The sequence below is a fragment of the Aptenodytes forsteri genome, unplaced genomic scaffold, assembly GCF_000699145.1.
Source record: "Aptenodytes forsteri isolate BGI_AS27 unplaced genomic scaffold, ASM69914v1 Scaffold33, whole genome shotgun sequence".
NCBI classification, from domain to species: domain Eukaryota; kingdom Metazoa; phylum Chordata; class Aves; order Sphenisciformes; family Spheniscidae; genus Aptenodytes; species Aptenodytes forsteri.
This window is the reverse complement of record NW_008795037.1, coordinates 6,423,132-6,439,340: the sequence shown is the minus strand read 5'-3', so window position 1 is coordinate 6,439,340 and position 16,209 is coordinate 6,423,132. Positions and strand designations below refer to the sequence as shown.

The 16,209-nt window shown below is 38.2% G+C and overlaps 1 protein-coding gene across 2 annotated transcripts in view; it reads left to right on the top strand.

Annotated features, from left to right (window-relative positions):
- ESRP2 (epithelial splicing regulatory protein 2) overlaps nt 1-15,582 on the top strand; it is a 47,513-nt gene extending 31,931 nt beyond the window's left edge. The window contains exons 14-17 of one of the 2 annotated variants that reach the window (XM_009276739.1): nt 512-704; nt 1,734-1,911; nt 11,120-11,231; nt 14,198-15,582. In XM_009276739.1, coding sequence (XP_009275014.1) covers nt 512-704; nt 1,734-1,911; nt 11,120-11,209 — 461 coding nt within the window. In that variant the 3' untranslated portion in view covers nt 11,210-11,231; nt 14,198-15,582. The remainder of the gene's footprint in view (nt 1-511; nt 705-1,733; nt 1,912-11,119; nt 11,232-14,197) is intronic. The other variant, XM_019471385.1, reaches the window with a different exon arrangement.
- The last annotated feature ends 627 nt before the right edge of the window (nt 15,583-16,209 follow it).

Below are 16,209 nucleotides of genomic sequence, written 5' to 3'. Positions count from 1 at the left end.
CTAGTGATCTAGTGAGGTTGTCTTTTTTCCATTTGCTATATCCTAAAAATACTTTTAGAAGTTGCAGGAGGCTTATACATGAAAAGTCATGGTCAGTAGTTGTGGATGCCCATGTGTAGCTAATATTATGGTACTTTTGTCCCACAGAGTACAACTTCTGTTAGAAAGAACAGAGGGTGTGTTGGTGTGCACGCCTGCTTCCTCTATGCACATGGCTTTATGCTTTCTTTGAATAACTCTGAAGTTCCCTACTTTCCTTTTGCATATGGACAAAGCTGCTCAGCTCTAGGAGTTGTGAACTCTTAGGAATTGCTCATTTCGAATGCCCCAGTTGTCATTCATGGTGAGGTAGCAGGAGTGTCCGGGGGAGAAGCTAGAGAGCAGTCTTTGCACAAGTGTTTATTAATCATGCCCAGATGGTATTAATCACATTGGGATGAATAATTCCTTTCCTATAGCAGAGATCTCCATTCTGATTGTTTTTTGTTGCTGTGTCCTGGTTTGTTTTTAGGTCTTTCTCCACCAGCTTATGCTGCTTTCCAAACAGCAGCTGTGATCCCAGCAGAGGCAGCGCTTTACCAGCCACAAGCCCTCTTGCCAACCACCAGGACTCCCCAGGCCTCTGCAGCTGCTCCTCCAACTGTTACCTACTACCCAGCTCAGGCTGCTCAGCTTTATATGAATTACACAGCTTATTATCCCAGGTAACCCCTAGATTTAGCTGCTTCTCTTGACGTTTCATCTCAGTGGAGTAGGCAACTGTGTGGTCACCTGTGAACAGCTCTTAAATTTGTACTTCTGGTGTAGATAATCCTGGGAACCTGATGTTCATCAGCAGAGGCAGTAGCCGTTTTAACTGATTCTCTGTGGCCTTGTAATGAAGTTTGGCTGTTCTGTAGGTTCTGTTTGAATCTCATGATAATGTTGGTCTAATATTTAACAGTGGTTTTGGCACTGGGGCAATGTCATCTAGGTGGTTCTATTTCTTGGCCAAATGAGAAGCTGTATCAATACATGCCTGTACCCTCATCCCTTAGTTTGTTCTTGTACTTACGCTACTGTTTCCATACTGAAAGACTCATCATAGGTGTGTACTAGGTTTGATTTCTTTTATCAGTGAGACCAAAGAACACTTTACATATGTAAGCAAAGCAGAAGATCTCCACCTTTTCCCTTCCCACAGATGGTATCAACATGGCTCACTGAAGTCTGGTACTTTGGTCCATGGGGAAATAGCTTGTTCATTGATAATTCCTAGGCTTGTGACACTTACTAGTCTGAGTATCTGGTAAATTGCTAGATGGGCCCTGACCAGAGATGCTACTTTACTCACTGTTTTGTGGCTCAGAAGTACCAGATTTGGGCCCTTGCCTACTTTTCATACTGTGATTCCCTCCTTGCTTTTTTTCTTTATGGTTTTATTAACAATCTTAGAACAAGTCATCTGCAGCTACTATTTTTCTTCTCCCCTGCGAAATAACAAGTGCCATTCTTTACGTCTTCAACTACAAATGTTAGCTATTTTCCTTTCCCTCCCTTCTCTAAAAATAAATTATCAGATGCTGAAGAGAAATTAAGAAAGTCCACAAAGCAGTCCAGATCAGGGCTGCTTGTTTTTCTGTGGTTTTTGGGCTTATTCTCAAATTTAAATTTTCAGTTTTATCTTTGCCTGTTCTGAGTACTAAAACCAGTTATTGGTTTTTGTAACAATTTTGCCCCTCTCTCTCTTTCAGTCCTCCAGTATCCCCTACCACGGTGGGGTATATTGCAGCTCCTCCAGGAGCTGTAGCCGCTGCTGCCACTGCCACCCACACTCCGATTCTGCCCCAGCCTGGAGCATTAGTCCGTATGCAGGGCTTGCCATATAACACAGGAATGAAGGAGATACTCAGTTTCTTCCAGGGGTACCAGGTCAGTATGCAGTCCCTCTCCTTGATACTGTATTTGGACCTCCGAGTAATGATCAGTGGGGATCAAACGGAGCAAGTGAGTGCTTTTGGAAATCGCTGAACAAGTGTGCAAGCTCAATGTTGTATATTTAACTGGCAGACCAAAGTGTAATATGCAATTTGCCTTATTTTTTATATAAGAAACATATCCTAATTTGACAGCAGTGATTTAGTGTCTAGGGTTAGGGTTTGAGTTCAGAGAGGAAGAAAGCACAGAGCCCAAATGTGAGTGGGGCTGCCAGAGGAAGGTGAGGGCTGCCAAAAGCATTCGGTCCTGGCCACTTTTCAGTGGGAGCCCTAGGTAGGTTCAGTGTTTGACCTTCAAGACTTAAGTGTTAAAGTCTGCTGAGAGCAAATTTCTAGTACAAAAGGCTGTGACCTAGGTGTGGTGACTTGCTTGCAAAAGGAGAAAGACAGATGCCTCTGTCAGACACTGTTTCAAGGACTAATTATTTTGGTGACAGGCAGGAACATTTCCCATTGAAACTGCATTACATTGCAACCTAAAGGAAAACTGTAATCTCCAAACCATTTTGTGCTGATAGCAAATATTCTACGTGCTATAGGTAACTTCAGTCAGTATGTACTGATTCAATGCTCTGTCAGTGAGGAAACACATAGAAACTTATCTTCTTGAGGAACATTAAAAAAAAAAAAAGCACCACGTACAAATGTTTTTTTCCAGCAGCACTTATTTGAATTCATGGAATGGGTCTTTCCATGTCTTCTGCCTTTCATCTCAGAGGATATTGTATCTATATCCATGTTTTGTCATCACATGTTTGCTAAAAGGAAAGGTAATTGAATACAGTATATTCTGGTGAGTATTTAACTTCTGTGGGTAACGGGACTTACACAAATACCAAATCTGCCCTTTTGGTGCTACTCAGAAGCACTGACTTAAAATCCTCTTGTGGGTCTCAAACCACTGTTCGAGTGATATGTGTGAAAAGAAGACAATTCTTGCATGTTTGTCCTTCAAAATTCTGTAAGTTGGCTAACAGTGATATTGCTTATAAAGGGTAAGATGCAGATGGATTCTTTTTAATGCATAGCAGCAGTTAATACAAAACATTCAGGCATGGTATTTTTTTTTCTTTTGTTTCTTTAAGATTCTTAAAGGACAATGGGCTTTAATTTGTAGAGCCGGATGTCTGCTATGTAAATGAATGTAGACTGAGAACAGATGCTTAAATGTATATGTTCCAGGTTTTGAGTATTTGGAAGATACAGTGCTCTACCTGTTGTGGCTTCTTTTCAAATGTTACATTTATGTTTGAAAGTGGTTTCGCATACTTGGTTTTTCAGTGGAAAAATTTGAAGGTTAGCTTATAAAAAGTGTGATGAATTTTGACGAACATTAAAAAGAAACTAAATGTTGCTGTATTTTAGGGCTTTTTCTTCAACAGGTATTTCCAGAGTTCAAACCAAATTCAATTACTTGTGGCTTTCATGATTTCCAGACAAACAGTAGTAATCATTCATCTGTTGCTTAGCCATTGATATGTTACCTTTTGGTTTTTTCAACTGTCTGGGGTTTTTGGCACATGGATGGTAGGTGTATTAAAGCCTTAAGTGGGGAAACCTATTTTCTAAATTGAAATTCAGGTAGAAGTGTAAGTGCACCATTGAAAAATGTGACCTGAACCTGTCTGTGCATAGAACAGGTCAGTGACAATGTCTAGCAGCTCAGTCTTCCACTAAATCTTCAGTTTAGTGAGTCTGGACTTTGGGTCTGGTGCTGAATTTGCCCTTTTCCTTGTTTCTGCATTTGGAGAGCAGTTCATAGTGTTTGTATTGCACAATTAAATGTTTCAAATTAATAGAAGTTTTGCCACAAGGTGGAAACTATATTCTTCTGCTGCAACGTCCTGTCATCATCGGTTACTGTTATTAAATTGGTCACCTCTTTGATTTCTTTAGAAGATGTTGTCCAAATGAGATCGGGTTCAATATCTTATAAAGGAGCCAAGGAATTATTTTGAATTGTTCTTGGAATCCCGCATGTGGTAATGCTAGTTTTATACTCGCTCATTCCTTAGAGGGGAAAAAAGAGGTGGTGACTTACTGTATTGGGACAATATTATGTCTCTGGAGCAATAACTAATCTTTTTTTCTGTTATTCCTCCCCTTTTCTCTCTCCTCACATTATTTTTTCATTTTCTGCTGCTGCCCAAGGATTTATTGCACGATGCTTCTGCTCGTTTATAAAGTGAGCCCCTAATAATCGTCAGTGGTTTGGGCATGGTTTTAATCTCTGTATAACTAATTGATGTTGGTATTCAATGGTCTTCAATGTTGGTATTCTGGGAACCAGATCGGAGATGCTGAATTTGAAGGGTGATTTTTGTCTTTGTATGTCCTTGTCTGAAAGGAACAGGTTTTAAGTTTTAGTTCTTGCTTTATTCTCTTCTGTTTTCTTCCTTCAGTCTTCATGGGTTCCGTATATTGCATGTATGCACATGTTGCTACTTAAGTGAAAGCACCTTTCATACCAGACCTGCCTCTTAAGAGATAGACTTTGCTTATCATGGGCTTCAACAAGCTGGTCTCAACATCAGTACATGCTTCTAATAACAAGTAGTGTAAAAATCTGCAGATCAGCATTTTAATTTTCAATTAATTTTATCAGTACTAGCCTCTTGTTTAGCGGTTCAGCAGCTTGATTTCTTCTTGTAGTTCTGCTTTCTTGTTTTTATTATTGAAAATTCCTTCCAGCTTGCATGTGTTTAATGTATGTTGCATTAAACAATCTTGAAAAACCTGTGAAGAATTTTAATAGTAAATCTTGGAGATGGTAATTTTCCCCATCACCTTTCTGTATAATATTGTGGTGTACTGTAATCTTCAAAAGAGCTAATACTAGTACTCTCTGATTCAGTAAGTAATTCATGTTAAACTGCTTCTTAGTTGTACTGTAATGCAACAGGGCTATTGATTTGACTCCAATCATATACTGGATACATAGCTAAAGGATACTTAAAAAAACAACAACAAAGACCAAAACAACCAAAACCACAGCAGCAAAGAACACCACCATACAATTCAGATAGGACGATGGGATGACAGTAGTTGCTCTGACAGGTGCTAAAACACCAGCTGCTCAGCAGATGCTGGTCTTTGGGCATTATGTTGAAGTAAGGGGATCTATGGATGTTTACAGGAAACTTCCCTTATAATTTGAAAAATATGTGATTGTGAAGAGACCCTTCTAGAATTAAGAAAAATAATTCATATTTCAGATCCTATGGGGAAAATTTTGAGGAAGAAGTGGGGCAAAAATAGTCATTACATGCAACAGACTTTTCAGTGTTACTTTAGGCCATCACTCTGTACAGTTGTAGAAGCAGTGAGAGAAATTAGGTAAATAAGGAACAGGTGTAGTAGTTGGGTGATGAATTTACGTGAAGTTGTGTGTATCAGAACAAAATTTTTCACTAGAAAGTATTTTTCTTTATTTACTGGCTAAATCATCTATGGGTTTTACTCTTTAGCCACTAAATGAATCAATAAGAAATATTTCTAGTCTCCAAATAATGACCTAACTTTTTTTTCCTTCTTATGAGAATTCAGGTTATTGCTAACATTGACAGAGTTGATATTCTGACAAGAACCGTTAGGTTTATGTACAAGTAGATGCAATTTAACTGTGCCCATGGTCTTACCTGACCAAAAGCTAGTTCACAACTGTCAGCTTAGCTTAGATTCAGCATGCATTTAGTAGTAGTTGCCCGGTTTCCTGGAGGTTGGCATGAATGTAAAGCGAACTCATGTCTGCCTGAAAAAGACCATGTGGATTAGTTCTTAGAAAGCAGACTTGCTATTTAGGTGTATGTTTCATTCAGGACTAGCAAAAAAATAAACTAGGAGAAGACTAAGATTTAGGGGCTACGATCACCATCTGACCTTTATTTTAAGCTTCCTGAATTTGCTGAAAAAGGCTAGGATGGAAATGGGACTTCTTTGTGTATGTGTTTTTATGTAGGAGAAGCTTAAAATAAATACTATTCTTTAAACCTGTACTGGGCTTAGGTGCCTTTTATCTGCAGCTAAAAAGAGCTTTTGCAGCATATTAATCCTCCAAGTCTTCAGAGACCCAGAATTCAAGGCTCATTGTTGGGAGCCGGGGGGAGGGTGGCTTGCGCTTAAAACAGTAATAAGGAAGTGAAGGGAAGTGGATGGATGGCTAAATTCCAAGGGCATTAACAGCATTTCTCTCTTGTATCAGGACAGCGGGCTTCATTGTTACCAACTTTTTAGGGATTAGGTTTTTTTTCTCCGAAATGCGTGCTTGAACAAAGAAGTATTCTCTATTTCCTATGGGTTCCTTTTGAAATCTGATGCTTCATAGTCTGAGAGGGATACCCTCTCGTAGTCTGTGTGCCAGTTCTAGGCATAGCACCTTCTGACTAGGGAAAGGAAGGGAAAGAGGATGTGGTAGAGGAAGAATTCCCACTTACTGGTGTTTGAAGTCATCTGACAATATAGACATCACTGTATGCTCATCCCCATGCACTTGGAATAGAGTATGCTGTTTGTTTTGCTTTATTCCTAAATTTATCTTCCACCTGGAAATGTTGCCTGTGTAGAGAAAGCATCTGTGAGACTGGGTCTAGTAAATCAATGGTTACTGTTTCTGTCTGTGGCCTCCCATGCTTGAAGCAGGAGACTTAAGTGGCATCATCTTCAAGCTGTGTTTTTGGGAACAGGCATTACGTATTTCACTATCTGTTCCACAAAACATTCAGGTCGTATCTGTTCCACAGAGCATTCAGGTGGTTGCCGGTGCTTGTATCGGCACTCTTAAGGTACAATTGATATACTTTGGTGGCAAAGCCAGTTTTAGGGTGTTTCTCCTGACTCTTGTGCCAAAGGTTACAGTTACCTAGTCATTAAATCAGATTCTACATTCCAGACTTACTATATCTAGACTTTTTTCCAAAGTCTGAGAGATGGATTTCTTCCCTTTGGGAATTGTTCTGTGATAGAGTTTATCAGTAGTTTAGGCTAGAATTGCAGCTGCAATCGTGAAGAGGCCATTTTGCCTATGATGTTTTCCTTTCCAGGTGGGAACTATTTTTAGCTTTCCTCTTGTTTTTTTCCCAGTTGGGCCATGTCTAAATATACTTTCCAATTTTAATTTTGTTTTTAGCGATGGATTTTTTTTTTCCCTAGATTACTTTGCATATGCTGTTTTAGACTGATCTTTGAATGTCCACTGTAGGAACTGCAACAATGAAATGGAAATCAATGTCTTGCTGGTTAGTGACCTGGTTAAATCTGTGCACAGTCTGGGAGGGGACAAGGACAGTCCCATATTCCTCTCAACGTAGCAGGTATTCCTGGAAGAAATAAAATAGCTTGAAGAAAAAAACAAACAACGCATGTGCAAGGACAAGAGTGTAGTATACTACCTCTTTATTAACCACTCTGTCTCTGATTCCTATCGTCTTAAAAAGTTTTGCACTGCAGTAGGCGTAGCAGATAGTCTGTCTGAGAGATGCTACCATACTGGAGGTAATTGTTGGTCAGATATTGTTGTCTCCTTTAGGAGAGAGGAGTTAGTGTTATTTAATATACACCTGTCACTTATATAGTCTATTGCAACATATTATTTAATATTTAAACCCATGTATATTAAATAACACATTATAATACCTCTGCCATTTCAAATGTTCATACCTAGAAAGGTATTTACCTTACACTTGTAAGGTAAACCGCTGACTCTGTAAAGAAGCAACATGTCCTTCAAGAAACATCATTTTGCCATTATTAACAGACATGTCTTAAGCTATAAAAGTCCCCAGTGTCATAGGGGAGATAACAACAAGAAGAACGTAGGGAACAGGAAACAGCATTCTTCACTATTCAATGTAATCTCTGTTCCAGTCAGCTGTGTTTTTTTCCCCAGTATATATGCATATTCTTCCTGCCGCCTTGCAGCCTGCCATAGGGCTAATCGTTGACCCCAGAATCTTATTTAGTAACCACTTGCAAAGGTTCCGTTTTGCTTCCTTCTCCTAGGTTAAGTTCTAAATGCAAACCTTATCCCATACCTAGTTTCCATATTTGGTTTCCATCTTTCTTGATCCTAGCTCCCATCTCTGATCGTTGGAAGAAGTCGGCATAGCACCAGCGCATACGCTGAGAACCATATCTTGATGTCCTTAACTCTGAGGCTGACTTTTCTAATGGAGTTCTTTATTTAACAATGGTATTCTGTGCGATCTTCCTTACTAGACTAAGCTAGACTTCTTGATGCCTACTTCAGGGGGAAAAGAGAAATTGCATTATTGTCTGAATTTATTTCTGCATTCTCCTTCAGTCATTCTAGGTAATAGGTCTCCCCTGCTCATCATCTATGAGCGTATCCAATTTAATAGGATGAGATGAAGGACAACTTTGATAGAGATTGTATTTCCTAGATTAAGTAATGGCTTAAAAAGCAAGATTTGTTACTGCGTCCTTCCAGTAGACCACTATATTTTAATGCTACTGTTGACATACTGAGAGTAAGTGGAAACCCCTGGGTGATCACAGAATCTTTTAGGTTGGGAGTCCAACCCCCCAAGAGCTGTGAGCTCAAAGGGAGGAGGTGGGAAGGCAGCAGCTCTGAGGAAGGAGTCTGTGTTTCAGTTCAGAGAAGAGAGGAAGGTGGGAATGAGATGATAGTGGGATAAGAGGAGGGTAGTGGAGGCACTAACAGTGAGGTCTGCTTTTAATTTTATTTCACTTACATTTAAGGGGAACTATTGCAGTATTTGGTAACTTCTTACCAGTTACCTACCTTACCAGTGTTAAGGGTAGGATTTGAAAATACAATGTGGTTTCATATTGTCTCTGTATTGTCATACTGTCTCAGGTCTCAATAGCATTTATACAGGAAACAAACTGCTAGAATCTAGCTCAGTGAACTTGCAACTGGTTATACTGGGGGTTTAAATCACTAGGTGGTATTTTTCAAATCTAAATGGAAGCAGAATTTGGTCTACTGCATTGCAGGTGAAGCTGGCAAAACTGTATTTCCATTTTGAGCAATGAGTTTATGGGTTCACCCTTGGCTTTACACTGTTTATCCTGCATGATTGGATGTTTTTGTTTTGTTCTTACGGGTTTCTGAAATGCAGACAGAATTAGAAGTGTTCATGATCATATACTTCCTCAGGCAAGTTAGGGTAGTTTCCGTTTCATTCACAGGGAATAAGAATTCCCCCACTTTATTTCCCAGCTTGGCTTGCAGTACTACTTTTTGAAATCTGTAAGTTTGAAGAATTTATTGTTCCGCGACTTCTGTTTTAATTAACTGCAGTCTCTTACCTGTGTTTCTTGTGATTAGAAGTTGCTTCTATTGCTAGGTATTTTGATTTTTTTTTTTTTTCTTTTTTCCTTTCTTTCTTTCTTTAGGCCTAGGCCTAAGCTCTGGCAACTTTGACGTTTCTGTGCAGGGTAGTTTTCCCACTTTCATGTTTTTCTTATTGTTTATGCATTTCAAGTGTAACCTTTTAAACACTGTCCCTCACAAGAGACTATAGACCTTTACCTACTGTACATCTACTGATAATCTAAAGTATGTACTATCTTGAGACATTCCTTCCAAAGAGTAAACGTACATTTTGTAGATTTGTTTCAAGGGCAGGTCTGGGAACTGATAAATCTAATATTTGCACGGTCTGGTTGCCCTGGCAGGGACTATCTAGAAAATACTTCTTATATTTGTCTTTTACTTAATGGCATGGGTCTAGATGTGAAGGTGGCTAGAATTCAGTAGTAAAAATTCTGGGAGGTTCTTTTCTTTTACGTTCTCTGGGCTCTTGGTTATTGTTCTCTGTGGAAGGTGTATACTGTGATGAATGTTTTTTTTCTTTTCAACTTCACTTTGGATGGATACAATGTGTCCTGTATGCCCAAATATAATAACTTTTTCTCCCTAAGCTGGCAGGAGACTTTTTGTATTATAGGAATATCAAAGGAAGGCAGCATAGTATGTCTACATTGTGTGCATTTGGCAATTCTCTAAAATGTTAGTGCAAAACAGCCATTTTGGGGGAGACAGGAAACGCTTCTTGCCACTGAAAGGATATTCTATAACTTGGGTTATGCTAAACATTTTGTCTTCTGGATTACAGGAGCCACTCCAGTAGTCTCTGTAGCATGTGCAGGTATGCTCAGTCCCTTTCCAGGATATGTAATTTTGGAAAGACTGAGATAAATACAAAACAATGTTTCATATTCCCCAAGATCTGTTTACTGACTATAGGTTTCATATTTGTACCAGGCCCTCCAATAGTATGCATGATTACTTTTCAGATTCAGGATCTCAAATATTTCTTAGATCTGATCCACATGTGGGGTTTTTTGTTTTAATTTATTGGTGTGACTGTACTGTACAGTCACTTTTTATTTTAATATTCTTCTACTACAGACCTATCATGACGCAGTTACACTGTATAGTTTATTTCTTTTTCCTATATGGAAATATACTATGCTATTATAAATGCTATTTTATCTTCTAAGTGCATTCATGCTGAGACATTGTTTTTCTTTAACTACACTGGTGTAGTCCATGTAAGTCTATTATATGCAGCTAAAGTGTTTATCACTCAACCCTAGAGAAGCTGCAGTTTATTTCCATGACTCCATAAGAGATCTGAATGAGATCCATACGCTTGTTCTAATCCCCCACTTCAGTATGCATGCTGGAAGATGCTCATCTGTTCCAGTGAGAGTCATTACTGGAAGCATGATTATGCAAACTTAAGAGTTTTGTTACCTGATGCTGCCGTCTCATGAGTAGAAGGAAAAAAAGGAGCATTTCATTGTCTAAACTATTTTCGTTCCTTGATAAGGAACAGTTCAAATACACAGTTTAGAATATTCCCCACATGTGTTTACTTTACCGGTTGTAGAAATAGATTTAATTCAGTTGATGTTTGTTTTTAGAATATTCCCCACATGTGTTTACTTTAAATCTATTTCTACAACCGGTAATTCAGTTGATGGTTTGTTTTTTTTTTTTTACCTTGCATAAAAATAGTGTCTGTCAAATTCACTGTCTCCTGCCAGTTATTATAGCTGCTCTTAATTATGGTTGCAAATGATCGTCTGTGTGGCTTGCTGTACCAGATCTGTTCCTCTGTTGCTGATTATCATATATCACACTTGTACTGTAGTATGCACCTGATGACTACAATGGCCTTATTCAGCTGAGCGATCAAGCAAGGAGTGTGTTACAAGCACCGAAAGAGTGGGTCTGTTTGTAACTCTTTGTAACTTCTGAAGAAGGTAAGATGCGACTGGCAGAAACTGGGTCTCCAGTGGTGAATGGGAAGGGAAGGAAGGGCTTGGTGATACAGATTTTTGCTTATGGCTTTTTCCTCTCCTTAGCTTGCGTTGGCATCCTTGCTTTAACCTTTCTGCTTTTGTCCTATTAAAAAAAAATCAACTAACCAAAGAAATAGGCCGATTGTGATCTGTAATTCATGGGATAGCAGCGGTGGAGGTCGTGTGGTTGCCTGGTTCTGCTCAGATGGTGTGTTAAACTTCCAGAAGGGTTTATTAGTGTTTGTTTCTCATGTGAAGCTTTCAGTCCAATACTTTATTTTTAGCATAGCAGTAGAAGATGATTTTTTCTTGATATGGCTACAAAGGGCACACAAATGTATGTGCAAAAAACCCCAAACCTCTCGCTTTCTCTTGTCTGTATCACATAGCTGTCTAGAGATTAATTTCTCTGTTTCTTGATCTCCCTAATGCAATGTGAACTATTACTTTTTTTTTTTTTAGAATAGGTTTCTTTGGTATAGTAGCTTTCTAATGCAACTAACTAAATTTGCTAATGGTAAACTTCCCTGCATTTTGGGCACTACCACATAATTCTTAAAGAATTTTTGTTGTGACCTATGTGGAGTTTGTGACTTCCCAATACCATTGCATTCCATTCAAAATGCTACTGATTAGTTACTATGGTTTTTTTTCTCCTTAAAAAAACCACACAAAACTCTCAATACAAAAAATGGCAATCAAATACTGTGCCTTGATAGAAGTACCTTCACAGATAAAGCTACCTTCACATAATCGCTATCAACTCAGTTGTTTTCAGATTAGTTGGTTTCTCATGATACTGTTAGATCTGCTGAGGAGAAGATAGATTAGAGGCTGCATGGTCTGGTGATGTACAGAAGAACACCCATTATTATTCTGAGCATTTCCATATTTATGTGACCTTGGACAACCTATTTGGCGCTCTCGTTTTACCCAGATTAACTGGAAAACTGGATCAGCAATAGGGTTCTATGTGTGAGATGGAAAGAGTCTTTGACTAGAAAATAATTTGTAGAGTAGCTCATCCTGAATTCCAAACAGTCCAAAGTAGTATCATACAGATACCACTCCTTTTAGAACAAAACATCCAGAAAAAAATATTTGTATGGATTTGAATCTATATTTTAAAAAAAGTTCATAAAGAAAATATATTTCTATATATAAATCTGTATAAATTAGAACCTAAAACTAGTGTGTCTTAAAATGAAACTGAAGGGGTTTATGTAACCCTTTCAATTATGTTGCTTGCAGAATGTGTAGATTTCTCTGCTAACTTTCTATGCAACTCTTATAACGTAAATTTCTAGATCCTTGCCCTGGTATTACACCAAGGCTGCTAATTAAACTACTTTTTAAAGCTCTCCTCTGTGCTCTGAGGACTAACTGTGCTCCATGTGTGTTTTCAGCTGACTCTGAACTGCAATATTAAACTTACATTCAGGACCGATGTGCTAAATGACTTGATCCCATATGGATTAACAGCAAAGAGCTGGTTTAGAGCAGACCATCGTTTAGCTCAGATTTGCAGCTCAACCCAAACTGTGTACAACTTTCTCTGAGCACAGTGTTATTCTGAAATAAACCAAGATTACTTCCAAACCTGAACTGGGCTTCAGACATGATGTTTTTTTGTCTTTTGAATTTCTTTCTGCATGCTATTTCTTGACTAACTTTAGTTCTGTGAGAAGAAATGATATGAAGTCTGTACTAACTGTCGTATACATGCTTTTAGTTTCTGAAGTGTACCGTTGCTTATGTCTTAAGAATACTTTTAGTGCCTGCTAAGTGGGTGAGTGAAGCTCTGGCATGTACTTGCTTTATTTTCATATGTTTGAATGTAAAGCTGATCAGAAACTGTTGCTGATAATAACTGAGAAGTCTGATATTTCTTGCCGTATACCAGGCATGCATGAATTCTACAAAAAGTGAAACTCTTAAATATTTTAACCTTTTATAAAATCATGAGGACATATGTCACATGAACTTAACTTGAATTGGGTTAATACTCATAAAACTGGTTGGTTTTCCAGCATAGACCATATGTTTTGTCTGGCACTGATTTCTCCAACACACTAACCTTGTTTGCTGAGCTTTTGATCCTTCAACCTTTGGTTTTGAAACTTCACTGAGATCCATTTCTATCCAACTAATAGGGCTTCCAAACTTGGCAGGACTTCCAGCATGTTGTGAGAAATGGCTGGGGTGCCATAGGGCAGAGAGAGATGTCTGCTTTAAACTCAGCATTTTGAAACTGCCTTTTAAGAATTCACAAGGGCCAATGCACTCCAAAGTAAATCAACTCCAACGACTAAATAATCTCATTTGCTATCCTGCTTTTTTCTTAGCCTAGTTAAAATTACAATAAAGGTTTCTTTAATTCAGTTGGACTGCACCAAATTTTACTTTGTTTTACTGAACAATCTTTCTTGCACTGTATACCTGTGTTAAGTTCAGCTCATCCTCCTAACGCAGAACTCTCATACAGCTCTATCTTTTTTTCTTTTTTTAAACTTTGCATGTGAGTATTCACATGCCTTATAGCCTTTGTCGCTTGGCCAGTAGTCCACATAGTACAAGAATTATTCACTGAATGCCTGGACTGCTCCATTTCTTGCTCCATTTACCCTTTATTAACATCTAAGTCTTTCTTTTCTTGTCAACCTTTAATCTGAATTACTTCTCTAGCAAAATCTTTGCATGGAATTATGTCTACATCATTCTGTTCAGCACAGCAGCAGAGTAAGAGCTGCTGCTGTTCTCCAAGCCAAGCTTTTAATCTTTGGTCCCTTCTCCTTCCTATTCTCACATCCCAAATCTTTTCGCCACAGACACAGGAGTGGAGTGAACCAGGTGCGCAGCATTAGAAACTGCATTTCCAGGTGTGGTCTCTAGTCTTAATATCTTTTTTTTCTTTTGTATTCTTGCAGCTCCACGCAGATTCGATCCTCGTGCTTTACAACTTTAGTGGCCAGCCCAGTGGAGAGGCATTGGTGACTTTTCCAAGCCTGGATCTAGCTAAGAAAGCAGTGGCTGAGAAAAACGGACAGCTCCTGGGAAGCCGCTATGTAGAACTGTACTTGGTCTAACTAAACACTCTTTGGGGGATGGGGAAAGAATGTCGCACTAAACACCGTGCCTTTTGCAAAATAAGTCTTCCCTTGCCACCCAGGCAGCAGCAAGTATGCCTTTTCAGCATAATATGTTGGAATATAGAGTGGTACGTGTCCTGTATTTAATTTGAAAAATGGCGTATCCTATGCCAAAGATAAAGTGAAACCAAAAATTACGCAGTTAATTTACTTAATTTCTAATGTACTTGTTTAAAAATAAGCAAACCCACTCCTGGCATCTAGTTAATTCTGAAGACAATCTAATAGCACTTCAGCTATCGCAGCCATGGGAGAAACCTGTCCAGTAGCATTTGAAGTGGAAAGCGAAGCTTGAGTCATTCAGATTCTTCTGTGTTTAGTTTTTAAGAGTTTACACTTGACAAAGTGTCTGGTTTTTGTAGAGTTTAAATGTCTTTAGAAAGGTCTTTTGGAATGCATAGCTTTCCCAGTTCAAAGCATAGATCATATTGATTTTGGTTTTTGTTTTGTTCTTGACTGGAAAATACCAGGATGCTGGACCACAAATGCAATTGTGCTTTCTCATGTTTTCATTGCGCATTGTTTTGCAAAAGCCATATTTGTCTTTCTTACCAATGTACTGCTGCCAATGTGTAAAGCAAAAAAATAAAAACAACGGCAAAACCAGGAGAATCCTCCCTGCCCACTGATAACTCCCTGCCCCCAGCCCCAAACTTTTAATCTCTACAGGACAAAAATGGCACATAAACCTGAGTACTAATAAGTTATATTTTTTTATTTAAGCATAATAGCTTTCAGATACTGTATTAAAGATTTTGCTCTAGTTTATGTGCATGCAATTTGTTTACATCTTTAAACGACTTTATTTGTATATTACGAAACAAGATATGTTGAAATCTAAATCCTCTAGTGCATGCTTTTTTCTTTTTCCTTGTGTGTGTATATACATAAGCTAGAAGAAGTACTTTTACGTCATGTAGCATGTGTTTAAAAAAAAGACATCTGCTGTAGAAGCACTAAATGACTTTGTTTTTACTGTGCCTTACTTCAAAACCATTCCAAGTGCAATACCAGCAGAGCAAAATGTAATGAATCCTGTTGTGACATGTTCATGGATGTCTGAATTGATTTTTTTTTTGTTAGTGTACAATTTGAGTTGTACTTAAAAGAACTGAATGATGTATGCTTCTTTATATTACAACAAATAAAAGAGATGCTTACGACGTGTATTGGCTTTTGAAAGTAACCTGTGCTTTGTTTTAATGTATTTTCATGGGGCATCATTCTCTGATAAATAACCTTTTACTCATTTTTCTTTCTCCTAGATTTAGGTAAGCATATGTACCTTGTGAAAGTGGTGTGATTTTTTTTTTTTTTTTTTTTTTTTTTTCTTTTTGCATGTGCTGGTAAGTCAGAAATATGCATGACATATATTTCTCTTGTAGTGGAACGCTTTTTAGGCAATGTGATGTAACTGTTCACATGCTTAGTTCTCTGCTTCTGGTGCCAGAGGAAACAAAGTATTGAACTTGAAATTGTGTTCGTGTTTGGATTTAATTGGCCTAATGGGTCACTCCCTTTTCTGTGCAACGCGAAATGCTACGTTTGTGTCACAATGGAGCTAGACAAACTTTCAGTAGTAAAAATGGAGAGGGCAAAAAAATCATATTAAAACAATGTTTGTTTCTAGTCAGAAGCATCCCATGCCAGTTGCCCTTTCATCATTAAAACCTCCCATCTGAAGTTTTATCACACTCAGGTGGGATTGGAGAGAAAGTTTTTTCATTATTTTAAAGTGGGACTGTTTAAACTAATCTGTTTCCAAGATTTGTCTTGGCGAATTCTACCAA